At 38.2% G+C, this 26,964-nt stretch overlaps 1 protein-coding gene across 1 annotated transcript; it reads left to right on the forward strand.

Moving 5' to 3' along the window:
- On the forward strand, positions 1-26,964 carry WDR48 (WD repeat domain 48). Its single transcript, XM_063416548.1, has 19 exons — positions 1-87; positions 8,015-8,155; positions 8,457-8,535; positions 8,817-8,899; positions 9,015-9,144; positions 12,674-12,762; positions 13,641-13,742; positions 14,081-14,305; positions 15,659-15,733; positions 16,081-16,183; positions 16,487-16,584; positions 18,175-18,282; positions 18,663-18,759; positions 19,261-19,356; positions 21,434-21,539; positions 22,743-22,830; positions 23,382-23,458; positions 24,189-24,381; positions 24,967-26,964. The coding sequence occupies exons 1-19, from the start codon at positions 40-42 to the stop codon at positions 25,060-25,062; spliced, it is 2,034 nt and encodes a 677-aa protein (XP_063272618.1). The 5' UTR covers positions 1-39; the 3' UTR covers positions 25,063-26,964.

The raw sequence follows: 26,964 nt of genomic DNA on the forward strand, positions 1-26,964 counted from the left end.
CTTCCGGTCGGACATGACGCCAGAGTGTCAACATGCAAGATGGCGGCGCACCACCGGCAGAACACGGCGGGGCGGCGGAAAGTGCAGGTGAGGGCGCGGCAGGGCCGGCACGGCTCAAGGGGAGCCCAGAGCCTCGCGGGCTACACCAGCGGCTGCAGGATGTCGGGCCTTGGGGGTTTCTATGGTAGCGCAGTCGCCTCGCTCTCCCGCAACGGCGCTGCGGTGAGGGCGGGCAGCGCCGCACGCCCCCAGGGTGTCTCCCCCGCCTCCGCCGGCCGCCTGAGGCACCGCGGGGGCTGATCTGCTGCTCGCTGCCCGACAGGGTCGGGTTCTGCAGCCCGCAGGAGGCAGAGCTGAAGCAGCTCCGATCAAAAGCGGCAGAGCACGGGGGGAGGTGAGTTGGGACCGAGAGAACGGTGCGCCCAGACCTGCTTTGGTGAATTCTCAGCAGCGACCAAGCTGCAGATTCCTGCTGCGGCTGTCTCGGCTGTGTCCGGTGCCAGACTAGGTTTAGATTAGATATTACGAAGAATTTCTTTACTGCGAGCGTGGTAAGACACTGAAATAGTTTTTCTAGTGAAGCTGTGGATGGTTCATCACTGGATTTTTTCAAGGCCGGGTTGGACCGGGCTCTGAGCAACCTGATTTAGAGAAAGCTGTCCCTGCCCAGGGCAGGGGTTGGAACTGGGTGATCTTCAAGGTCCCTTCCAACCCAAATCATTCCGTGGTTCTCTGATCTGCTTCTCATCCTATTTCTGCTTAGCTTCTGTAAAACGCGCTCTCTCTCTCTGCACACATGAGCAAGGAGCAGGGCTTTTTCTTCTCAAATTTCAGCAGTGTTCTTTGCCAGCTCCAGCAGCATTTGTTGAAGGAAACCCGTGGCACAGGCAGTCAGGTGGGTGTAGACATTCCCAACACACTTGAGGGAGAATTAAACCTGTGGTTTAGGCTCACGTGTAGGTGTGAGTAGATTGTTGTAGCCTTGGTGGAGACTGGAATTACCAAAGTAATTCCAGTCTCCACCAAAGTGATGAAAAGTCAAGACTCTTCAACAGAAAAAGTCATTAAAATAGTTTTATTTTATGGTTCTCAATGCTTTTCTTCTTTTTTGTGATACTGCCAGCCCTTTAGATGTTTTTACAGCTTTCTCTGTGGAAAAGATTTAATGCTTTATCAATGTGCAAAGCTGCCTAGTGGCAAGTGCCAGTGTCACTGTACCTGTGCAGTGTGATCCAATGAAATATTGATTAGGCTTGACATAGCATTAGGAGCTTTCAAAACAGAGGTGGGTTTGGTTTTTGGACACATCATTTATCACACAGAGGAAATGGGTGTATCTTTAGAACATTTAGTGTTCTCTGTGGTTAAGGGAAGCACTCTGTCAATTCTATATAAAGAATTCCCTTACCTTTTCAGAAAAAAACTGGGCATGCATTAAAATATGAAGAATGCCTGTGCTATAAACAAGTTTTTACAGGTTACACCCCTAAGGAAGGGGATTTTATTATACCTTGATATTTGTTTGATGCACTCCTATTTATGAATTAGTATTTCCCTGATAGCAGCATGCATCAAAGAGCTCAGTGTTTCCTTTTTTAACTCCTACTTTTGTTCTCCAAGCACTGCTTAGCACAAAAGCTGGCTTTTACAGGTGGTTTTGTGCTGGTTTGTGATGTTTTGTCGTGTCTCATTGTGCTGTGTGGTATTTTTTCACCTCATGTACCAATGACAGTTGATGTACATGACACTGATCTGTGGCTCAGCAGTGCACTGTAAGTTTAGATCCAGATTTTTTGTGTTTCCCAGAGAAACTTCCCAGTCCTGGAAGTGTTCAAGGCCAGGTTGGACAGGGCTTGGAGCAACCTGGGATAGTGGAAGATGTCCCTGCCCATTGCAGGGGGTGGAATGACAGCATCTGTAAGATCCCTTCCAACCCAAACCATTCCATGATAAACATTCATAAAACTTGACTAGAAGCTGGATTTTTTTTCTTATTATTTCACCTGCTTGGTTAGTGACAGGACTTTGTTCCAGTAAAGGAGTTTTAAGTGGCTGTTATATCCGTTAGCTGCTAATGGAAAATTAAAACCACTCATGATTTAATTCCCAATGGCTGAGCATTTAGGGTGCTTCTACATAGAGTTTTTGAAAGGGAGAGAGCTGGAGAAATTTGTTCCAAACCTATGAGGCTGGAAGAAGGGGATTTTACAAAAGACCCCTCTCAGGCATGCAGGAACTTGATTCCTTACGTGGCAGGAGAGCTGGTTGAAGTTTATGGAAATGAGAACTATTATTAGCTTGGATGCACCTGTTCTACTGGTAAGCAAAACCATCCAAAATAGTCAGTTTAGGATGCTTCTGCATATAATTATAGTTTCTAATGGTTTAATCAGGATATTTTAGGCCTCAAAATAAATTCCATGCATAGAAAAAGGAAAGAAGTTTAATTTATCACCATGCTCAACCTGTTGACAACACATGAGAATTTTACCATATAAAGATCGGCATCCTAATAATATGATTGCATTAATTTTAAGCACTTTTCATCTTTAAGTCTTGCACAGAATAAGAAAATCTCATTATCCATCCCTGACAGTGTTCAAGAGCAGGCTGGATGGGAGTTTGAACAAGTTGGTCTGGTAGAAGGTGTCCCTGCTGTGGCAGTGGTTGGAATGAGATGTTCTTTAAGGTCCCTTCCAACCCAAACCATTGTGATCTTTTTGAACTGATTTTATCATATCTGTGCACTAATACTGCAGCTTACTAGATGTGATATGTGTTTTTTTTATATTCTATATATAATAAATGTAAAAATAATTGCAAATATGTTTATTTCATATATAATGAAATGTATATGAAATACTATGAATATATAATGCTTGCTTAAGCAAACAAATAGCCAGTATGATGATTCCATTGTAAAAGAGTAAAGTGAGTTTCTTAATGCCTTCCATTACTTTTATTCTGTAGCCTGGATAAATATTCAAATAGTCTCCTTAATTAAAAGCCATAATTTTAGGGGTACATGTGCTCCACCAAGACACTAAAGCAGTGTTGGTTTTTTTTTCCTTTGTACTTCACTGCCGCTTATCTCATTCTTGATGCAATTCAGATCTCATGGAACCCTCCCATGATTTTGAGAAATACCTTTTTTTTTAATTGCTCGCTTAGAAACAAGGAATGAGTGTCCTCAGAGTTCAGCTGGTTCCTATTTCCTTCGCATGGTTTGGCAGGATGTTTTAAAAGCTGATTTTACCCATCTGTGAAGATAAAGTCTGTTATAATGCATGTAGTGTAACGGGGTAACATGGTCCCACATCAGCTGATACGCTTATCCATGCAGGAAACACTTGTAAGTCCTGCAAGAAATTAATTTGGCTCTGTGTGCCAAAGTGTATCTGTTGGCAGTAGCTTTATCTCTGGAGCTCTTAGGTAGTCATTAAAATGATTAATCCTGATCCTTTTAGAGTACTGAATCCCATAAACTCTTTATAATGAGTGGATGTTTGTGATGTTTGTGCACTGCTGCTGTGGAAGATCCTTACTGGTTATGGGAGCTTATAAAAGCTACAGCAGTGTCAATGTCAAAGCTTTGGTTGTCAGTAAAATATTTCACATCCTGCAGGGCCTGCCCCTCCCAGCCGATGGAGGCAGTACAGCCATGGTGATTTATATCCCAATTTTTGTGTCTGTGGTTTGCCCCTGCCTCTGTGCTCTGATGGAAAGGGCACAGCAGGGATGTGCTCCAGCCTCTCCTATGTGGAGCAAATGCCACGGAGATCTCAGTCCTCACTTCCTGGGAGTCTCCACACCCCTTTCCAGGCAGAATCCAGTCCTTTATCTTCAGTGATAAGATCTGTGTGCTTCAGGGGCAGAGGTGAATGTTATCGCAGCAGTTTCTCCTCAACCAGGACTTTACTGCATTTATATTGTTTAGATATGCTTGTGTACACAGAGGCTTGAAAATATACTTTATGTTTTTGTATTTGTATTGTACACTTACTAAATCTACTAATATTTTTAATTCTATGCTAAGTGACACTCAAAAGCCCAAACAAACAAAAAAGCACTTTCTCACCCTTTTCCCCCCCAAATAAGAATGTAATGGAGAACATGTGGGTTATCAGCAGTCTTCTTCTGTTCCTATTAGTGAATATTTTGATTTTGTGGCTGCATGTCTGCCACCCTTACACAGGTTTCAGCTCTTTTAGTCAACTTGCTGTTGCTTTTAGTGATGCATTTTAAGTTCCTCGTGCATTTCAACAACCTTTCAACACATTTTGTGGAACCCTTAATTTTTCCCTCTTACCATGGAATTAATATGTTACCATGGAATTAATATGTTACCATGGAATTAATATGTTACCATGGAATTAATATGTTACCATGGAATTAATATGTTACCATGGAATTAATATGTTACCATGGAATTAATATGTTACCATGGAATTAATATGTTACCATGGAATTAATATGTTACCATGGAATTAATGCATTTAAGTTCAAGCTTGGATGCTTCTGGTGTTATACTTCCCTTTCCAAAGGGTTCCATGTGGTGTGCAATGAACGTCTCGTGGGGTTGTTTTTAGTTCAGCCACATGTGGTGTGTGTCTTGTTCAAGTTTTGTTAATATACAAGATGTTTATTTCAGCCTCAATGACGGGTTAGCAGGAATTCAATATTTTTTTATTGTGGATGAGCAAATAAATTTAGTAATTATTTTCATTGTAAACAACTGACAGTTATTTGGCTATCATTAGGTCTCTCAAATGAGTTGAAGAGTCCATTTTTTGCTGTAGGCCTTTTCAGTTCATACTGTTTTCAGGACAAATGGTTTGCCTTGTCCTTAGCCAGCTGCTCAAATTGCAGTGTTCATTTAAAGTCCCATCAGCTTGCTGACCACAGAATAATTTTCTCTCAATTTTCTTTGTTTGTCCTTGTAGTATTAGAAATTTAAAAAGAAATAAATAAATTAAGGAGTCCATGTTTAATTTGGATTAGAATTACTGTTATGATTGAAAAATGTTTGTCATGGTTCCTCCCCCTGACATTGAGGAAGTTATCATTACCTAATGGAATAGGGATTTTTTTTTCTTCTTACCACTGCTCCTTCAATTTCTAAGACAGTTTATCAGAACAAGTATACTATTCCTTCTGTGAACAGTAAATAACACTTTGTAAAATTCTAAGTCTAAGGAGAGACAAAAATAACTGATTGAATTCTGTGCACAGTAGCAGTCACTCATGGGGAATTTTGTAACAAGCTCTTTTTGTTGTTTTGCCATATTTTTTACATCAAATCTCTTGTATTTACACAGACACACACAAAAACCCCTCAACATTTTAATCTTGTTTAGTTCAGCTGTTAGAGCAGAGTAATTTTCACAAGTTTCTCAGGGAGAATGAAGGATGATGCTGGTTTTCCTGCTCAGCTTCTGCTGAGATCCAGCTCAGATCTACCCAGGAACTATAACACTTACAATACAACCCCTCTCTTTTATCCCTGTTCTTTTGAAATAAAAACAGTACTTGCCAAGAGATGTTTGACTAAATTAATATGAGGAAGTCGTTAAAGGCAATAAAGGGCAAATTAACTTTTGAGTATTTCAGTACTAGTGGTAATGAGAAATGGTTGTCATTCTCCTCTGATCATGTCTTTGTGTGAGGGAAAAACAGCATTTGGTTGAGCTGACTTTAATTCTGTCAAGATTAATGTAGAAATATGACTCAATTTCCAAAGTCCTATGGAAGTTTTAATCATGTATGAAAAGTACTTTATTTACTAAAGTAAGCCATCATTTGGGGTTTTTTTTTTTTTGTATTTTTAAGTATTTATGGCTGTGTTTTTCTTGAGCTCCTTTAAATTAAAAAGAGTAAAATCATTATGTGCAAAAAGCATCAGCATCACCATGCTTAGGTGACTAGCATAGTTTGACAATCTAACTTATGAATGGAATGAAGAGCTCTTAAACTATACCTGAAAACATAACAAATATGGGAGGTGACTGACAGAGGAGGAACAAATCCAAAAATTGAGGATTTCTCAAAGAATATCCTGCTAGCATTTGGGAAAACAACAGGTGAAGGGCCCTGCTGATCTTGAGCCTAACACCATGTCAGGAAAATATTGTTTTCTCTAATGAATAACATTAAATTTGATCTACTGACCTCTGGGTTTGTGTCTTAGCTGCTCACATTTAGTATTTTTAACTGAGTGTTTTCATTGACTTCATTCAAAGAGTTTGACAGCAGTGTGAATTCGATGGGCATCCCTTTGCCTTGTGTTTGTATCATGTTAAACTTTGACTTTGACTTGAACATTCTTTTGTACACACAATCTGTGTGGGTCTTTCAGCAATGCAGACATGATATGATTAAGCCCAGGTAAGGAGTGGCACATACATCTTTGCTCTCAAAAAGCAATAATACCTCAAGTGCCTGAAGTGTTTTAGCAGAACACTTCTGCAGGGTTGATGGTGTCTTGTTTCAGCAGCGTCTCTGGAGCTGTGTGTAGCTGGAAACTTGAGTATGGATAGCGAGCATGTAATGGGTGAGAGAAGCTGAAAGTACTGGAAATGAGGACCTGGGAGGAAGGGATACTAAAAGGGCTGAGAGTGGCTGACAGAAGGCCTTTAAAAGCATTGGGACATAATACAATTATGTACATGTATTGTACATATACCACTATGTACACTACATTAGTAAGTGTAGTGAAGGACTTGTGGAGTGGAAATGGAGAGTGTTGAGGCAGAAGGATTGAGGAGGCTCTTAATTTTTATCCCTCAGTGTTGGTCTGTAGAGCTGCTGCAGCTGTTTCTCAAACAGAGAATAGCACATGTTTTCTGGAGGCATCAGTGTTCTGGCTGTGCTGCCTGAGGTGTTTCCCACATTCACCAAATGCACCTGTCTGCTCTCATGGTGCAGAATCTGAGCTGCTGTAAAATACCTCTTCTGTGATAAGGGCCACTGAACATTTTAATTTGTTGGATTTATTTTGTGTCACTGATCTGATCTGGAAAACATTTCTTTATATTACTTTAATACAGTTACCGGAGTGAAAAATTGCTTTCGGATCTCTAGTCCAAGACTACTCCTTATAAGCATTTTCAAAACACTGATGAGTGTGTATCCAGAGGATTCCTGCTTTGAGCAGGTTTGATTATACCAAGCATGAAATTTTACCTTGTTCTGATTATATTTTATAGAATCTGGGAAGATGCATAACTGGCATCTTTCCCTTCTTTTCCCTCAGCTTGAGGGCTTTCCTCAGAGTAGCGTGTAAACCCAAGGATCAGGAAAGTGAGTGCAGTAGCTCTGAAGAAATTGCAGTGTCTTAGATAATAATAATAATGGAGACTGCTGTGGCCTTTCAGGGTCTCCTGAAATTTCCTTTTCATTTTTCTGAACAAATCCATGAAATAACCTTTACACAGTGGAAGGAAAGAAACTAATGGAATAATTTATCTGAAAGGGCACTAGGAGTTTGAGTTTCTTATTATATTGGCAGGTAGGTAGCTCTTTAAAAAATTGGCTTAAAATAATAGTGACAGCTATTAAATTTTTATCTCCAGTCTTTCAGTGCTTTGTAAGCCATGGTGACCATAACCTCTCCTTTGTGAGGCTGGCAAATATTGGCATAGCAGCCTAAGAAACTCTGGAACCCCTTGGGAAGTGAGACACAGACTCAGTGTGTTGTCTAAGACCACCCAGAATATTTGCACACAGCAGGGAATTGAACTGAGGATTCTCTGGATCTAACTAAACTTAAGTTGTAATGATTAAAAGAATCTTTTGGGCTCCAGTTCTATGACTGCTGAACCTTCTGTACGACTCTTCCCCATTTTTGGGAGCAAGTGACTTTGGTGGTGCTGGTGACTCTCAAACTGATAGACAGTGCTTGTAAAACTTCATATTTTCTACTCAAGAACCTTACAAAGGTGAAATTAGATGTTCAGATTTTATGGCCAGGTCAATATCTTAATGCCATAATTGGATTTGTGCAAATGTGTTTTAGGTTTCCTATGTGATTAGAGATGAAGTGGAGAAGTATAACCGGAACGGGGTGAACGCACTTCAGCTGGACCCAGCATTGAACAGACTCTTCACAGCAGGCCGGGACTCCATCATAAGGATATGGAGTGTCAATCAGCACAAGGTCAGTCAGCAGGGCCTTCCTGGGTCTAAACATGCTTTTTTCCAAGGTATCCTGCTGGTAAAGTGCCTACAGGGCTATACCTGGTGCTGTTTTTTAACGTCTGCCAATTACTGTGATCCCAGAATCCTTTTGATATTGCTCATTCTATGGTATCTTACATAACTGTGTAGTTCTTACAGACAGGTTCTGTGAGAGTGATTTCAAACAACTCTGCATTGGGAAACTTTGAATTTATCACAACAGGATATGATAGTCACAATCTTCTCCACTGGTGATGAGCCTCTTTTTTCTTAACTTGCAGCAAGACCCTTACATAGCATCTATGGAACATCACACAGATTGGGTAAATGACATTGTGCTCTGCTGCAATGGCAAAACGTGTAAGTACTTAAAAGTTTCAGAACTGCAATATTCAGAAACTGTATACAAGTAAATTATCTGATGCTTTAATTATTTTCAATCTTTTCTTAGCATGTAAAATTAATTTGTGATGTATATTGTAATTTTGGTAAATAGTGTAAGCAACTGTTTTAATGGAAACTGAAATGTGTATATAAATGATTGTTTTAATCTCTTTTGCAAAACAAATTAGAGTAGTACAAATATGCCCTAAAGTAATATATAAGCCATTAAAATTTAGTCTTTATTCTTTCCAATTTAGTGATATCTGCTTCTTCAGATACTACTGTTAAAGTGTGGAATGCACATAAGGGATTTTGCATGTCAACACTAAGGACGCATAAGGTGAAAAACATTATCTGTAAATACTGTGTGTGATCACTGCTATTCTTACAATTATTAAGATGGAGGCTTCAAAAGGATAACACTGATTCATATTGTTACATTTATTTTATTGTAGGACTATGTGAAAGCTTTAGCATATGCAAAAGATAAGGAGCTGGTAGCATCTGCTGGGCTGGACAGACAAATATTCCTCTGGGATGTAAATACTCTCACAGCACTGACTGCCTCAAATAATACTGTCACAAGTAGGTACCTGGGGAGGGGAGGCAATGCAATGCATTTTATTGAGTAGCATCATCTGTGAGGTCAGTTTAAAACTGTGGATGCCTTTTTTCTATCTGTACATAAAAAATGGGCAAGAAATTTGAAGGTGAGGTTTGTATGCATTCAGTCCATTTGTTGTGTTATGTAATAGCTGGAAATCTAGAGCAGCCAACAGTCATGGCATTGAGAATAGAGGACGAGTCTCTTTGAACTGTTTCTCCTGAACTGTGGTGTGTTGATTTCTCTGAAACTTGGTAGAGCTTTAACTTGAGAAGCTTTTAACCTCTCGGCCAACGTTTTATAGAAATGTTCTCTTAGCTTGTTTGTTCCTACATTTTCTGTGTTTTATAATTTGAGGTTGTTTTTTTGTTTCTATAGACGCTGAAAAAACAGACAGTACAGCTCCTAAAGCAGGACTTGATACATTTGTCAAATCTCTGTGAGAAGAATAGTTACTAGATAAACCAGACTAAAAACCACACAGACTAACACAAAGCACTCATTACATATAAGGATAACGTACTGGTGAGATCTAATCTCACTAGAGATTGGAAGGCAGGGAGAAACTGTAGATTCTACTCATCAGGGTTAATTCTCAATGTCACCATAATCTTTTAGGAAGTCATCTGTCCTGCTTCTCTCTCCCAGAAAGGCATTAGATAAATTGTGAGATCTTTCCTTCTTACAGCAATTCCAGCACTGCCTTTTTTAGTATGGTCAGGGTAGAGCTGTTTAAGTTGCTCTTCTGGGAGGTGTCACAGCAGTCTTCAGGTTTAGTTGGATTTAAGTGAATAACATAGATCTGGGTCATGGCATCCTGGTTTGTATTGGCTATTTTACAATTGAGTTTTTGAGAAAGAGAATCTAGTGTGACCACAGTGTACTTTGCTGTTTGTTAGGTAGGTTGGAAAAATTGTTCTGTTTCATTTTTTAGCTAGTTTGATGGATATTTAAACAGTAGCAGTCTCACGTGTGCATTGGGAAAGAACAGAACCATCTTGCACACTGCCACACGTTCATCTTTCTGAGTAAGCCTAGTTGCTCATAGGTTAGGAATGACTCAAAGAAAATCTACAAAACTATGTTGTGTCAATTTTAAATTTTATTCCTAACACATGTCATGTGATTCTGTAAGAGGTAGGCATGTAGTTTTGTTGGTGTGGGGTTTTTATTTACTGTATTGGGCTGATTGCAAAAGGTGTGTTTAATTATATAGATTTGGTAGCTTCTAAAACCAGAGGTGCATCTGTTGGGCAGTACTGTCAGTTTTGCATTTATTGTCTAAAGAACTTTTTAAGTCAAGTACAACCTTGTGCTGACATGTCTGAGTAGCTTTTGAAAGAGACTTGGCTTTAGAGAGCAGTGTTGCACTGCAGAATGCTATTGGGATGGCACATGACTAAAGAAATTTACTTTATATTTCCCAGAACTATAAAATCCTTTTATTTCTCTCTTTTTTTCACTGAAAGTAGAATTATTTTATAGCCAAACTTTGCTGATACCCGTAAGTTTTCTCTGTCTTCTACTTGAACAAAGAGTTTTTGAATGAAGAATTTATTTGTGAACTCACAGGAAAGCTCAGTTGAGGGATAATAAAGAAACATAAAAACATTTCTTGTACGGTGTAACAGTGATACAGAACCTAAATGATTCAAGTAAATCAGAAATAGGAGATGGCGAGTACTGAGGAGCTGGTGCTTGTTTTGAACCCAAGATCAAATGGAATTGGAGACATTACCTCTAAGGTTACAGGGAGAAATTTGCATTTCTAGAGTAGGAACACAAATATTTCATAAGGGGGAGGAGGAGGAAGCAGAGGAGTTTTTCTTTCATTTTAGTGCTCCCCAGTAACTGTTTCTGTTGGAAAGAGCACAGTGTGTCCTCACAGAATCTGTTTTCCTGAGTCCTTGCAAGCAGTATGGATTTTTTCAGAGTACAAATGAAAATTGTTCTTGTGCATTAGTTCTCTATCTTATTACCTGGAAGCAGTGTACACAAACCAGCATTAAGAGCAAGCCTATTTTTAAAGAGTCTCTCAGTCAGCAGAGCTATGATTCAAATTAGGTGAAGAGATTTAGCTTTTGAGAGGTAGTCCCTTCCAGAAGAGAGTGGAGTTGAATTTTGCTTTTGTTCTGGTATTAATTCTGCTTCTGTACATTAAGGATTCTCCTATTCCTGCTATCCAGCTTTTGATAACTCTGTATGTAATCCTTTCCTAAATTATTATGATTGTTGAACAGAGTGCTAACCTTCAAGAGTTTTCAGTTCTATGTTTTGCTTTTAGCTGTTTTCTGGGAACAGTGGGAAACTCTCACTTTATTTTTGCACCAAATAATAGATTTCATTTGACAGTTTGCATTTGGATGTTGTAACCAGTGGCTAAGAGGACTCTGAAGTAAAGCTGCATAATTCTTCATAGGCTTATAGAATATCCTGAATTGTAAAGGACCCTCAAGGATCATTGAGTCCATTTCCTGACCCTGCATGGGACAACCCCAAAAGTCTCACCCTGTGTCTGAGAGCATTGTCCAAATGCTCCTGGGGCTCTGGCAGCCTTGGGGCTGTGCTCATTCCCTGGGGAGCCTGGGCAGTGCCCTACCACCCTCTGGGGGGAGAACCTCTTCATGATTTCCAGCCTAAACCTGCCCTGACTCAGGTTTCTCCACTGTGACAAAATGTGATATTACATTATGATATTAGGCTATAAATCCTGTGCTGGAAACTTAGCTCCATCATATAAATAAATCATTGTGTGAAGGTTTTTGTTGGCCATGCAGTTTGTTGCTATTCTCAGCCTTCTTGGCATACTGATGGTATGGATTTGAGGCTGGATGAAATGCCTGATTGTGCTCTCAAATAGATGATTTTTCATTTGCTATGTGTGTACTTTTCCAAGTTGAGAGACTGGTACATTAATCTCCAAAAGTGAGTTAGGCTGGTTGGTGTGGAATTCCTCAGCTCTGATGGTAGGTGTGGTGCTAAGGAGCTGCCATATGGTTTTCACAAATGCAGAGGTAGCATCCCTGCTCAAATAACACATTTCAGTGCTGCAGTGTAACTTCTCTGCATTTCTGCTGAACTAGAAGAGGAGCCTTTTGAATACAAAATGTAGAATTTTACTGTTACTTGTCTTGGAAAAAAATCTCTGCACTTAAATCCAAATACTGTGTGTTACAAGATCACAAAGAAGTGTCATACTCCAATAACATGGTTGAGCAAGAGTAGCTTAATGGCCCTGGCACAGAATTGTGGTGCTAAAAGGTCACCAAGGTTGTAATGACCACATTTCTGAGGGCTTACTTTGTTTTTATTGTTTTAGTAGATTAAGAATTGGAATGGGGTTTTCCCAGCACTATGCTGACTATAGTGTTTCTTAAAGCAACTCTATTATATGGGGTAGAATTGCACTATTTTCATTCAAAGAGTATTAAAATACCAGTTTTGAGTGAATAAGTGTGTCTTTCAAATAACAGCATTAAAAATTAAATTGTGAATTTTATTTTGAAATAGCTTCTTCCCTGAGTGGGAACAAAGACTCAATCTACAGCCTTGCAATGAATCAAATGGGAACAGTTATTGTATCAGGGTCCACTGAAAAGGTAAGCAAAATTTGGTGAGGTTCCTTTCACTTCTGTTCAATTTCAGTATAAAGAAACAGTTTTATTCATTTCCAGTGTCATGTCTGTAGCAGCTTTTGTGTTTCCAATAGTGAGGGCAGACACTTCTCTTAAGTGGGAGTGCAAGTGTGGGATACAAATCCTGCCTCAGGCTGAAGATGTGATGTATCTATAGAGCTTTAATACACAGGGGAGACAATCAGATCAACTTGTGTAACCCTCTTTGTCAGAGATCATTACATTTCCCCACAAGAGCTCTGATTTTGAGGGCTCATGACTCAGGTGATTATCAAAACTGAAGCAGTTGCTGCAGGTAGGAGAGAAGGTGCCAGCAATTTGCAAGATCCCTGCAGGAGGTGGGAAATGAAGAGAGCTAATGAAGCTCAAGTGTTCCCAAGAGACAGCCCTTGCTCTTTGTTGTAAAGGAAGGTGAAACAGGCCTAAATCTGTGAGGTTTTTTTTACCTAATCTGACCTTGAGAGAATTTTATTTCCAAGACAATGTAAAAATGAAACTAGCATACACCAGTGAAGCATCTGAAAGGATTGTCAGAGACACATTATTTTGCCCACATGACGTTGTCCTGTTTCCAGTCACTTCTATTCTTTAATTTCTTTAAAACAGAAGAAAACAGAAGAAGCCAGAACAAATCAAATTAAAATCAGGAGAAGATCACACCTGATTATTGGAGCTGCATAAGATACAGTTATGTCTTTCTTGTTCTAACATATTTTCAGTGGTGGATGTCCACATGTTCAGAATAAGGGTTGATTCATTTGGAAAGGCTTAATTTCTGCAGAGGTAACACATTGGTGGGAAGAGTGGTGTTAATGTCATTTATCCAGTGTCTGTTTCCATAGGTCCTAAGGGTGTGGGATCCAAGGACTTGTGCAAAACTAATGAAACTCAAAGGGCACACAGACAACGTCAAAGCTTTGTTGTTGAACAGAGATGGCACCCAGGTATGTGCTTTAACCTGAGACAAAGGCATTTTAAGGAAGCACAATGTCATTAGTCCATTTCAATGCAATTATTTAATGTCATAGATGACAGATATTTAATGGCTGAGGTGGAGAGGCTGAGGGGTGAAAGTTGTTTTATTCCATGTTCATCTGGATGTGGAGTGGGTTGTTTACATGCAATACTGGAAATCACGACTAGAGCTGTTACCTGTTTAGCACCATTTTAGTGGAAAAATATAACTCATATAAAATATATGAATTATCAAATCCTTTTATAGGGAAAAATCTTTTGAAATACTTCACCAGCTATTTGACTACAATGTGCTGTTGTTGCTCAGTGTCTTTCAGGCAGCTCTGACGGGACGATCCGCCTGTGGTCCCTGGGGCAGCAGAGGTGCATAGCCACGTACAGAGTCCACGATGAAGGGGTTTGGGCTCTGCAGGTCAATGAAGCCTTCACTCACGTTTATTCAGGAGGAAGAGACAGGAAGATTTATTGCACAGATTTACGAAATCCGGATATCCGGGTGCTGATCTGTGAAGAAAAGGCGCCAGTTCTTAAGGTAAGTGAGTTTAATTCAGAGAATTGTAGAATGCCTGAGGTTAGAAGTGATGTCTGAAAATCATCTTGTCCACTTCTCTCCCCTGCCCAAAAGCACTGGAACCTGGAACCACATCAAGATGTGTTGTCAGTATCTCCAAGAATGGAGAACTCACGGCATGTGCCAGTGTTCTGTCACCCTGACAGTATAAAAGGGAATTTGCATGTTTTCTCGTGAAACAGTGGGTTGAGGTAAAAATTGATTAAAGAATTCACATTGGCTAACAAGCATTTACTATACAACATCTTCAGCAGATTGGGTCTGTCTCCTAAATTCCATCTGAAGTTTAATTGCCTGAAGAAGATGGATTCCTGGCAGCTACTGAAAATATGCAAATTTGAATACTACTGAAATTGAATATGCTTCACACACGAGAGGTTGGGTTTATCAGGCTCTAGTATAGTTTTAAGAAACTGAGCTGGCATTACCAAGGTTTTGTACAAAAATGAATTTTTCTTAGCAGCAGCATATGGGCACAGGACTGTTACAGAATCTGTTACATACTCATGGGGACCAGGAGTAAAGTTGTTTGTGGGTTTTTTGAACACCTAAACATGATGTTTGCACAAGTCTGAATCTTTCAAAGAGACTGTTTTTTGAATTTTTTTGCTGTTTCTAACTTTAGTGACATGACCTTGGAACCTGCAGATGTATAAGGAGTGTGCAGTTGAAACAGATATTAATAAATATAAGAAGCCTGGCTTTCCTTGGAATTAACCTTAGCTTCGTGTGTTAAGATAAAATCCTGGATACTTTAATTTACTTCTGGAAAAGTCAGAATGTGAAAAATTTCAGTTCAAAATGGAACATGAAAGTGCTGGTCAGCTGTACAGACGTTAGAGGGGGCCTCTAGTCTTGGCTACAGTGATTCACTAATCTGAGAAATGTGATATCAGAGCCAAATGTGTAAAATTCTGTTTTTTCATTAGTATATAACTTCTTACATTCTCATTTTAACCATCTGAAGTGTCTGAATATAAAATAAGTGAGGAAATACTGTACTTAGCAAACTGTCAATTAGACAAGATTGCATCATGCTGGAAGTAACTTTAACTGCTGTGTTACACACAATGTTACACATTACAGCTGTTATTGCCCATGTCTAGAATTCATTTTTTGAATATTTGTAACAAATCCTCTGCATTTTAAGAAGTTTCATCTTAGCTACTTTTTATTTAAACTTTGTATTTCTCCAGTAAACTGAAGGTAGAGCTGTTTCTGAGATTCTTTCAGTTATGGGAGTGAGTCTACACAATACTAATTATTAAAGGGAAACCAAGCTAAGTATGACTGAAAATTTGTTTCATTATTTAGATGGAACTGGATAGATCAGCTGATCCTCCTCCAGCACTTTGGGTTGCAACAACTAAATCCTCTGTGAATAAATGGGTAAGTGATACATTTTACAGTCTGAATACAATTAGTAGTCATAGGATTTGCAGTCCTGCTGTGGCAACTGTTGGGCTATTGCTTTCCATTTGACTGGGATGTGCTGTGATTTGTAAACTTTCTTTAAAATAAATAATAAAATACCAATATTGAAATTGCTCAAAAGGTATGAAGCTTTAAATTACTTTCTTTGCTCTCTATTTTTGATGCTTTGAGAAATAAATTATATTTCTTGGAACTGGATAGTTAACATCTAAATAGCAGCATGAACTGGCAGTTGTTACTCACAGATAAAAGCAGAGTTTATAGAAGATTATGAATGTCATTATTTTATTTTCTTTCTTTAGACTTTGAAGGGAATCCATAATTTTAGAGCATCAGGAGATTATGATAATGATTGTACCAATCCCATACCACCCCTGTGTACACAACCTGACCAAGTTATAAAAGGTAAACAGCTGTTTTGCAGAGGACCTTGTAAAATCTGTTATCTTTAGCACAAGTGATAGAACCTTAAGATAGACTCAGTTTTTTAAAAACATGATACTATGATTTCAACCAGAGCAATGTGGTTATTGTCTGTCCAGTATTGGTTACAGTTAAAATCATGTTTAAACCTTGGTGAGACCCAAGGTTTACACAAAGAAGGGAAACCAAAGAACAGCATATGTCATGTTATGCAATTTAATTTAATGTGATATTAGAAAAAAACTAATGACAGTTGTAACCCTAATTCTTGGTTTTTTTTGCCAGGGGGTGCTAGTATTATTCAGTGCCACATTCTTAATGACAAGAGGCACATATTAACCAAAGACACAAATAATAATGTGGCATACTGGGATGTCTTGAAGGTAAGGCTGTAATTTCAGATTTTCTACTGTTGGATGATTAATTATTTGTGCCACTTACATATATATATGTATATATATATATATATATATAGTGTTTGAGATTTCTGTGGTAGAAAGTTAATCATCTTTCTGTTTCAGGATATCATGCAAAGTTTGCCTTTTCAAAAAGGAGGGGGCATTTCTGAGTTTTTTGTAGCTTTCCCTGATGTGAGGCTGATACCTGCATTCACCTGAATTCAATCTAGTATTGACATCTGCATTCTCCTGGAATTCAGACCCTTGAATTTTTTTCAGGAAATAATAATGTCTATTTTGATGGGGGTTTGTTTCAAGGAGGGCTTGTGTTTGCTGCTAAGTCAGGAAGGCAGGAAAATGAACAGAAGGAAGCCCTGGCTCCTGCCTAGTGTGGCCTGGGGAGACTTGGTGTGACACTTTTTTGTGTTGCTTTACCCAGTGATTGGTCAGAGGAGAGGGGAAAGAGTGCAGAGAGGAAGAACTCAAATCCCACAACAGTGAGATGATCAGCAATTCCTTCTCTGGCAAAAGGCTGTTTAAATTCTAAATATTTGTTTCTTCTTGAACTGTGCAGCCAAGATCAGTAATGAGGTAAAGCATGCTCAGCTGAGTTGTTGACTGAAGCAAAAAATTAATTTGGAGGATATAGATTCATACTAAAAATTATCTAGATTATTTTTGGAAAAGTTTTCTTTATTTCAATATGTATGTAAGTGTGCAATGTTAGATCTCAGGACCAGATTCAAATGCTAATGTTAATTTTTACTTTCATTCAGGGTTTTTTTTTTTCTTGGTAAGGCTGTGAGAAGTGTCACTTGATATGTATTTCAGTACATATTCACTGTAGAGATGAGATTATTTGCCAGGTCAGAGTGTTGCTCCTTTTTCTCAAAAGCTGAGACTTTATTGAGGATGCTGGAAGAAGAGAGGGAGGTTTTCCTACCTGTAGCTGCACCCTTCAGTCCTTGCTACTTGTAACTTTTCCTGGATTTTGAGGGAGTAAATTCCAAGGTTGCAGTCCTTAGTGTTTGCCTAAAACAGGGATTTCAGGATGACTCTGCCAGTGGATTATAATAATCTGGATTTAAACAGAATTACTTAAAGGACTTTTAAAGTAAAAATATGGAAAAACAGACATAAAGCATCTGCACAGAAATTCACTCACTGATGTTCCCATTGCAGTAGTTGAGCTGAATTTATTGTTTGATATGCAGGAAACACTGGTTTTAGATGGAGTACTGAAATATTGGTACTGATGGGGAGAAAAATGACAGAGGGTATTAGAAGACAGCAGTCTATTCAGTGTAGGGAAAATATTTTCTAGTAATATTTCCAGACCTCTCTACTGGCTTGATTCCACTGCCTCAGAGATAAATGAAGAATAAAAATTACTCACCATATAAACTATTGTTTGACTTTTTAAAAAAGATTTAACCTTTAACTTGTATGTTTTTTTGGACTGCAGTGCTCAGGGAGAGATCATAAGTCACAATCAGTCCAAGTGTGTATGAAAATCAGAGAAACTACTTGAGGTGTTGATATGACTCAGTACTTGTACATTTCTTTGGTGAACAGGCATGTAAAGTTGAAGACCTTGGAAAAGTAGATTTTGAAGAAGAATTTAAGAAGAGATTTAAAATGGTTTATGTGCCAAACTGGTTCTCAGTGGACTTGAAAACCGGGGTGAGATACAGCTCCTAAATCTGTTGGTTTCATGTCATTTCACATTTTTTCATATATTATTTGTTCAAAAAGGTTTTAATTTGTTAACTTTAGAAGAAAATTCATTGCTTATCTGATGGAGTAAAATTATTTTCAAGTAAAACAGCAAATTTACCTCTTCTTAATAAACTGATAAACAGATTTTTTAATTAATTTTTTGCTTGTGGTATAGTCCACCAATGCCAGTTATGAATTAATACAGTTTGGTAAACAAAGTGTGCTGTCATCCTTTCAGAAATTCTTTGGTTTGTATTCCCAGCTAAGTAGGAACGAAGTTAGAAATTGATAGACTTATTTAATCCCAATTAACTATTACATTCCTCGTGGTCTTTTGCCAACAGATGTTGACAATTACTTTGGATGAAAGTGACTGCTTTGCAGCCTGGGTTTCAGCAAAGGATGCTGGATTTAGCAGTCCTGATGGTTCTGATCCAAAATGTAAGTTTTAACTAGTATTAGTGTTTATTTTAACAAAGAAATCAGAATAATTTCCAATATATATGTTTTGAAGTATTCCAGTGCCATGTATGGCAGTATCTGATTGGATTTTGGGGCTTATTTTCTTAATACTAAATTCTGTAGCATACTTTCCAAATAAAGTATTTCCTTTTTTTTCTGAAACAGTCATGTTCAGGGATTACATTTGATTTTGGTTTAGACCTTCAAGGAAAGGAAAAAAGTAATTATAACCTAATGCAGAGAATGTTAAAGCACATGAGTGATCCAACAGCAGGGATTCTAAAATCAGCTTTCCCTGAAAGATTGTAACATGCAGCTCTCAGATGGTGACAAGCAGATTTCTATGCCCATAAATAGTTTGCTTTGGGAACAGAACTGATCAAACCCTTGGGGAATTTTCAGCTGTGGGTCAAATGGAAATTATGATGTTGTCCATGGCTTTTTGTGTGATTGAAGTTCTGCCTTGCTGTGTCTTGACAGTAAACCTTGGAGGGCTTCTGCTGCAAGCACTTCTGGAATATTGGCCTAGAACACATATCAATCCAATGGATGAAGAAGAAAATGAGATAAACCATGGTTAGTATTTTAATATTTTCCTTCTTTATTACTTGTCCATTTGTTTATATATCTATTTCTTGAATAGATACAACTTTTGTTGTCTTACACCTGTCTCTCCTAATAAATTTTAGCACTTCTAAATTTGCTTTACACCCAAAAGTTCTGAAAGTATCAGCAAAAATCTTAGGTCTCTCTGTAAAAAAAAAAAAAAAAAAGGTGAATAAATTTTTCTGAAGTTAGGGAAACATGATGAAAAATATTGATGAAAAACAATTACTGGCAAACTGAGGCTTGACTTGGAAAAGAAATACTAGACTGTGCCAATAAATAGCAGTAATTCAGTTATCTAATGTTAGCCAGTATTCTCTTGACATAATTCCAGTTTTCTTCTAGGTATTGTGAACAAAATAAAGTAAAAGCTTTATTGGAAAAAATACATTCAATGTTATAATACATGGAGTAAGTCTATAGAAAACACCTTAAAGTGGTGTTTAAGGTAACAATGCTAAGTCCAGTGAGGTATTAGATGAAAACCACAGGCATGTGAAATGTAAGATTGAGGCTGAATTTGGCAAAATAAGAGACACTGTAACTGCTGAGTTGGAAATCAATTCAACCCAGGTCAGAGTTGGCTGAAAAGTCTTATCTTTGGTGATTAAGAAATTACTTTCTATAGATAGATGATGAAATTAAGAAAACTGTACATTCAGCTCTTTTGTGACAAGATTGTGCCAAGAATTAGTTGCTTTCTTCTTTCAAAACCGCCCTCCATGGAGGGTTAGAGCACTTGGCAGACTCCTGGATCCAGTTGCTGATTCTCAGACTGTTGTGTATTGACAGTTTTCAGCTTAGAGCCAGACAGGGTTTGAGAAGTGTCACTCACAGGTTTTTGTGGTGTTGGGTTATTGATGCTGCACTGCTTATTCCTGTTTAGAGCTGGGGATGAGTGGAATGGTTGGAGTACTCACAACAGAATCAGTTTTCATTGCCCTTCCAAAAGGAAAAAATGAGGAGTTTAATTAAATTAAACTGGCACTTCACTTGAGGAGGAGAAGTGTACTTGTTGAACACTGGCATTTGTGAAGAAATACAAATCTAAGTAAACACAAAATACATGTAGTGTTGTTCCTCTCAATTGTTCAGAGAAGTGTTAGGAAAAATCTTTTAAACTACAAGATTTTTCACTTGTTGTAACTTCAGTATCATGTTTACCCATTCCAATATAGATTTTCTTTTTTGGTTTCTTTATTACAATTTCTGACCTTTCTTTGGCTATGTGTATTTCTGGTTAGAAAGCTGAGGAATCATTCATCTCATAAGTCATAAGAGCCATTTAAATTTCTTAATGTTGCTTGAATTTAACCTCTTTTCAAATACAGTAAGGAGGTTTCACAGTCTAATGAAGATGATTTTTCCCAAGTGCAAGTCAGGCATCCAAATTCTTCTACATTGTGTCAAGATACCAACTGATTAGAAGCAGCATTGCTCAAGAGGTGTATAAATAATACTGATTTTTCTTTAATCTTGTCCTATCCACCTGATATGGAATCATGTTCTTCAGTCTTTGAAGACCATGCTGCTGCAATTAACTCTAATAAATTGAATTTATAACACAGGAGCTTCAAGGCACTGGGAGTCTGAGCTTTCCTAGTACATTGTTTGACATCTGGCAAATCCAGGCAGAAGAGCAGTGCAAACAACCTTTTGGAGTTCTGTACTGTCACTCTAGAGGGAAGAACAGTCTTGTCTCAGCAGAGTCTCTTCAGTTGATTCCTAATATTAGTATTGTTCAGTTTGATAAAAGAAATGGGAAAAAACCCTCATTATCACGTTTTAGCTCTTGGGCTTTGTTTTCCTTTATTTAGGAGCTTTTTTACAAGCTTTTGAAATAGGCCTTCCACAAACCTGTATTGATCTTGTTACTCTGTAGTGTTTCTTTTTATTTACTTGCTGTGTCTTGGAAATGGGAATTTTCTTGGTTTTCATGAAGCTTATGATTTTATAAATTTACAAAAATCTGCTGTAGATGGAATGTGTGCCCAATTTTAAGGCCTAGTGCAGTCTCACTGCTGTTTTATGTGTTTTTTTCCAACAGTGAATGGGGAGCAGGAGAACAGAGTCCAGAAAGGAAATGGATATTTCCAAGTGCCACCACATACACCAGTTATTTTTGGTGAGGCTGGAGGACGCACTTTGTTCAGGTATAAAATCTTACAAATATAAATTCAGTGGCTGAACTATCCCTTTCTTAGTGCAAGCAGGAATGTTATCAAAAATGTTCTTTGGATCTGTTCTGTACATTTAAGACATGCCCTTGACAGGCAAAATAAGCAGCTGTTGATGGTGATTTGGCATTGTCCAGCTGTGCATGTGAGTTTGAACATCAGCAAGGTGTGGGGCTTTGAAGCAGTAAGGGCTTTGGGGCTTCTGCTCCCAAAATTACTTGATAATCCTGTAGAAGGTCCTAATCTCTGGCAGGGAGGAACACAGGTTCTGAACTGCAATGTGTGTACTAATTACCCTTCTATTTCTTCTCATTCCACATTGTGATATATGATACATCAGAGACAGTTTAATAGTGCAAAACAAGTGCTGAGCTTGCAAACACTGAGAATTGTTTGATATTTACTGACATAGTGGATTTTAAATGTAAGGGGTGAGGCATGTTTGATTTGTTGGTTTTGTTTCCCAGGCTGAACAGGCCCCAGAATGATGTAACTTTTGGTCAGTAAAACAGGGAAACCATTTTCAGCTTGGAAAACTGACTTTTTTTCCTGCAGTATCAATGTATTTATGTTGTACCCAGGGTTTAATATTTGCTGCATTCTGTTCTGGTGGATCTTCCCTCTTCTGCAGCTGCTCCTCAAGAGAACACTGGAAAGACCCCACTGGAGGGAGCAAGCCATGTTTATGGTGGCTTGCAGGACTCTGACAAAATACCTCATTGCAACTTATGAAATGAAATGTGGCTTTTTCACATCACTGCATGTGCACATTTCCTGAATTTGGTTTTATTCTTTCTTTTTAGTGAGGGCTTAGCAGATGCTTTACATGCAAAGCTCATTTTTCCCAAGGAGGAGAGAATTGCTTTATGCCAAGATGCCTTTCCCATTCTCCTGCCACACACAAACACAACACAATCCAGAGCAAAGTAGTTTTCTACATTTTCTATGTTATAGCCATAGTGTCCTGAGATCCTGTTCCCTGTTTCTGCTCTGGGATCTGTCTTCCTACAGCTCTTTCTGGTCTTTACAGAAAATAAGTGATCTCTTCCCCAGTGAGTTCATGATCCTAACAGAGTTCAGGCTCCCTGCCCATTAAAAGGGCAGAACCTCTCCTGAAAGCTTTTGAATGCAAATGACAATAATTGCTGTTACAATAAAGGTTCTTTCTGTGTGTCTCAGGTTGTTATGTCGGGATTCAGGTGGTGAAACTGAATCTATGCTTCTTAATGAAACGGTGCCACAATGGGTAATTGACATCACTGTGGATGTAAGTATTTGTTGTATAAGTCTGGCTTCTTATAGTTTTTTTAAGATGTACTACAATTAATTTTGCACTATCTGAAATGACATTTTAAATTTTTACTTTGTTTAAAATAAGTGGTCTCAAGGTCTGTAATCAAGACCCTTCGAGATACATCATTTTTTGATGTGTCCAGTTAAAGCACTTTTGCTCAATTTCTTTTGACAGACTGTCTTAAACAAAGAATTCAAAGTCCTGTGCATAATTGGTATCCTTTTCAAGTGAGGAATTCAGGAACAGAGAATACACTTCATATTGCTGCTGTCTTTGAGTACTAATTGCCTTTGAAATAAATTATAATTTATATTCAAAAGCTAGATGATCTGTGCATCATCTAAATTGAAGTGTCTCAGGAGTATGAGTAATTTGGAAGTTGTCTGTGGTGGGAATGTTGATTAGGAATCTCTCATGGGTTTTGATAATTAGGAGCTGCATATACTTCACATAGCAGCTGCTGCAAATGGGAGCTGATAAGGGTTCATCCTAAATTAACACTTCTGAAACTTGTTTCCTTCTAGAAAAATATGCCCAAGTTCAATAAGATTCCCTTCTACCTCCAACCTCATTCATCATCAGGGGCAAAAACTCTAAAAAAGTAAGTAATGCAAACATGACTATCAACATTGAATATTCAAATTACAGAAAAAAACCCTGCAAGCTCAAGAAAAACAAACAAAAACCCCCCACCAAACCAATTCACTGATTTCTCAGAGGATTGTTTTGTGCTTGATGAATTTGTGGAAGTCCTTAGTCATTTACCAGCATTGTTCTAAAGCACTAAGTTGTATCAGAATATTCAGAAGAACTGGGGATTTAGGTTCAACAGGCAGTTGTACAAGTTTATGCTAAGAAGTGTCTAAGAACTAAGGACTGAAATGGGACTTTGTCTTTTGTGGTATTTAATCAGCAGATGAATTTACAGATTGTTGCTCTGTTCAGAACCACAGCTTTGTTTCCTGTTGGTAACAGAATAATTGGTTTTTGAAGGGAAAAGGGACAAAAACTGCCAGTAGGGAATGCAAAGTAGTTTGCCAGTCACATGAGCTGTAACTGGGAGCTGGGTTGGTTAGAAATCAATGCAGGTTTTTATCTGGTCTTTTGAATATCTCAGCCACTTTTCTGAGTTTTTTGCTGTGTGACTCTTTGGATAAATTGCTGTTCCAATCATGGTATTGTGGATGATCCTGATAAACTACTACTAGACAATATAAAGATGATCTCTGTATGGTTGCATAGTTTGCTACAGCTGAGGAATGTGTTGTGAAGATAAGAAATACAGTTTGCTTCTCAAGTTTTTTCCTGACAAACTCCTCTAACTGCTGCAGAGACCGGCTGTCAGCCAGTGACATGCTTCAGGTGAGAAAAGTGATGGAACACGTGTATGAGAAAATCATAAACTTGGATAACGAGTCGCAGACAACAAGCTCCTCCAACAATGAGAAAGCAGGAGAACAAGAAAAGGAGGAGGACATTGCTGTGCTAGCAGAGGAGAAGATTGAACTTCTGTGCCAGGACCAGGTAAGTTCCCTGTGATCAAAACCAAGCCCTAGCAGTGAATTGGTTGTGATTTTTTGAGTTCTTAGCTTGAAATATACTACATACATAATCTATAGTATATTTCAGCTAAGTAAATTTTTTGATGTTAGGTGAACTTAGTGCTGGCACAAGTTTCTGACAGTTGCAGATAGGCAGATTAAAGATTTTTCACAATAAACCTGTTTAATTTGGTATGAGGCTCTTACAGGGTTACTTACTCACAGTCAACAAATGGGCTTAGTACAACTCCATAGAGTTCTATTTTTAGCATTTCTGGAATGTTTAGAGTTCTGCTTTTTTGGCAGTTTTCAAAATTGATCCAAAACCACTAATTGCCTGATGAGTGTAATGAAGATTAGGTACTGAAGAGGTGGTTGTAATCTGAAGTTACAAGCTACTCTGCTGAAATCTTTCAGTAATGAATCAGGCCTAGTTGCTAATTGAAAAATCTGAGTCTTTGCTTGGCTCATCTTGGTATCAGTTTTCACAGTCCTGTGGGTGAGCTGGAGGGTTTGTTTTTAATTTCTAGCAGACCTGTGAAGTAAAAGCTGGCTTGTTGCTGTGCAGGTTTTGGACCCCAACATGGACCTTCGGACTGTAAAGCATTTCATCTGGAAGAGCGGCGGGGACCTGACGCTTCACTACCGCCAGAAATCGACGTGAGGGCAGCGCCGACCCCGAGCAGGCTTTATTTACCTGACCTTGCTGTGCTGGTTCCAAGAGTAGTTCTAGAGCAGCCCACTGAACCCCTAAGGTAGATGAGACTTCCAATGCCTCAGTATGGACGGGAAGTAAACATTTAATTCAAGTGACTAATAGACCTGTAATATAGAGGAAAAAAAAAATCTATATGACTTCAACTAAAGTCTGTCCTAGTCTCGGTCAATGAGATGGGAGGTCCCTGAGTGGTTTGTGTTGTGTGAGGTGTACAGAGAGTGGATGATAACCCAGTGCAGACTTTTGCTTCCTCCTTTTTTGCTTTTGGTTTTTCTTTTTTCCAGAACATAATCCCTTCATCTGCTCATGCTCAGTATCAAACAGGTTTGGTTGTATTAGTCACTGTTCACAATGTAATTCAGAACTGCACACAAGGTATTTTTAGTACATTCCATTCATGAAGTTCCAGCAATGTTTTCTCACGGGTTACTTAAGCATTTCTACCACTAAAAGAAATTTGGAAAACACCAGAAAATAGGTATTGCATGGGCCCATTTAATTGCAAACCAAGGGTTAACATGAGAATTGTGTTAATTGCTTTAGAGAGCTGTTGACATGCAAGATGAGAACACTAGAAAAATATCAGAGCAGTGTGAGTCCAGTGATGCTGTGCATCATAATAGAGTGAACGTGCTTTGCAGCAACTTAGAATTTTTTTTTTTCTAAATATATATGTAACTACTTCCTGCACTGTGTCCTAGGTGTTCTAAAGACACACTAGTCTAATTTTTGGTAACTGTGCTCCAAAGGTATGTGACATTTTGTTAAAACTTCAAACCATTCTGATTGTAACTTCATATGTTTAATGTTAAACTTTAGAAACTTCTCAGCAGATTTCATATTCATGAGATAAAAGTACTGATTCTTCTTTTCTGAGGTTTTATATGCAATTGTTCTTTTGTTAGAGATTTATGCAGATCTTGTTTTCACTGCTATTTCTAAAAATCTGTGACTGTCATAGGCTCATGGTAATCTTTTATAGAAATTTAACTTATTGGGGGGAGGGAGGGTAAGGGCCTTTCAGCTTTTTGTGAGAAAATGTGGGGATATCCCAGAAAACCATTTGTAGCTAGAGCAAATTACAAATTCTCGTAAAGAAATGGTTCAGAAATGACTCTTGTCTGAAGCAGAAGCACAAGTGCCTTCAAGGGGCAGTATATTATTGGAGTTTCTTCAGGAGACACATGCTCTAGCCTTTCCTGTATCTTGTGATCAAGATTTAGGTTGAGGCCTAAAGAAAGTCCCAATAAATTATATTACTGGGATTGTATTGGTCAGACAAAAAGTAAAATATTTTTCATCATGTTTGATTTGAAAAGATAGTCAAATAGTCAAAACAGTCATTCCCTTCTGCACTTTTAACCCAGCAAAACAAATTCATTGCTTAGACAAAACCATGGTTCAGAATTAAGCTAGCATGTCTTTTCCCATCTTTTGAGAATCAGGTTCAGTTTTTTATCCCCATTTCTGTGTATGCTTAGTTTGACACAATTGTGCTTTAACTGCACATTCTTAGTGTTGTGAATTAAATAGTTAAACAGAACTAACTTTCATTGGTAAATTGTCCTGACTTGTATTTATTAATAGCAAGGGTCTTTGTCTGTTCCAATAGGCCCTGTTTGGGTTATGTTTTGTTTCCTCATTGTCTTCCTGTCCTATTGTGTACATTGGAGTTGCTCACAGTAATTTTTTGTTTGCAATCAGCCCAAGGTTGTAATTTTCCTTCTGTTTTTTCTTTCTAACCATCCTGAAACACAGTAACAGGAAAGATTAATGGAAGAGTCTGCAATGCCAGAAGGGTAAATGATGTTTCACAGTTGTATAGAATAAAAGGCTTTAGTTAAAATA

This window comes from Prinia subflava, chromosome 1 (genome assembly GCF_021018805.1).
Source record: "Prinia subflava isolate CZ2003 ecotype Zambia chromosome 1, Cam_Psub_1.2, whole genome shotgun sequence".
NCBI classification, from domain to species: Eukaryota; Metazoa; Chordata; class Aves; order Passeriformes; family Cisticolidae; genus Prinia; species Prinia subflava.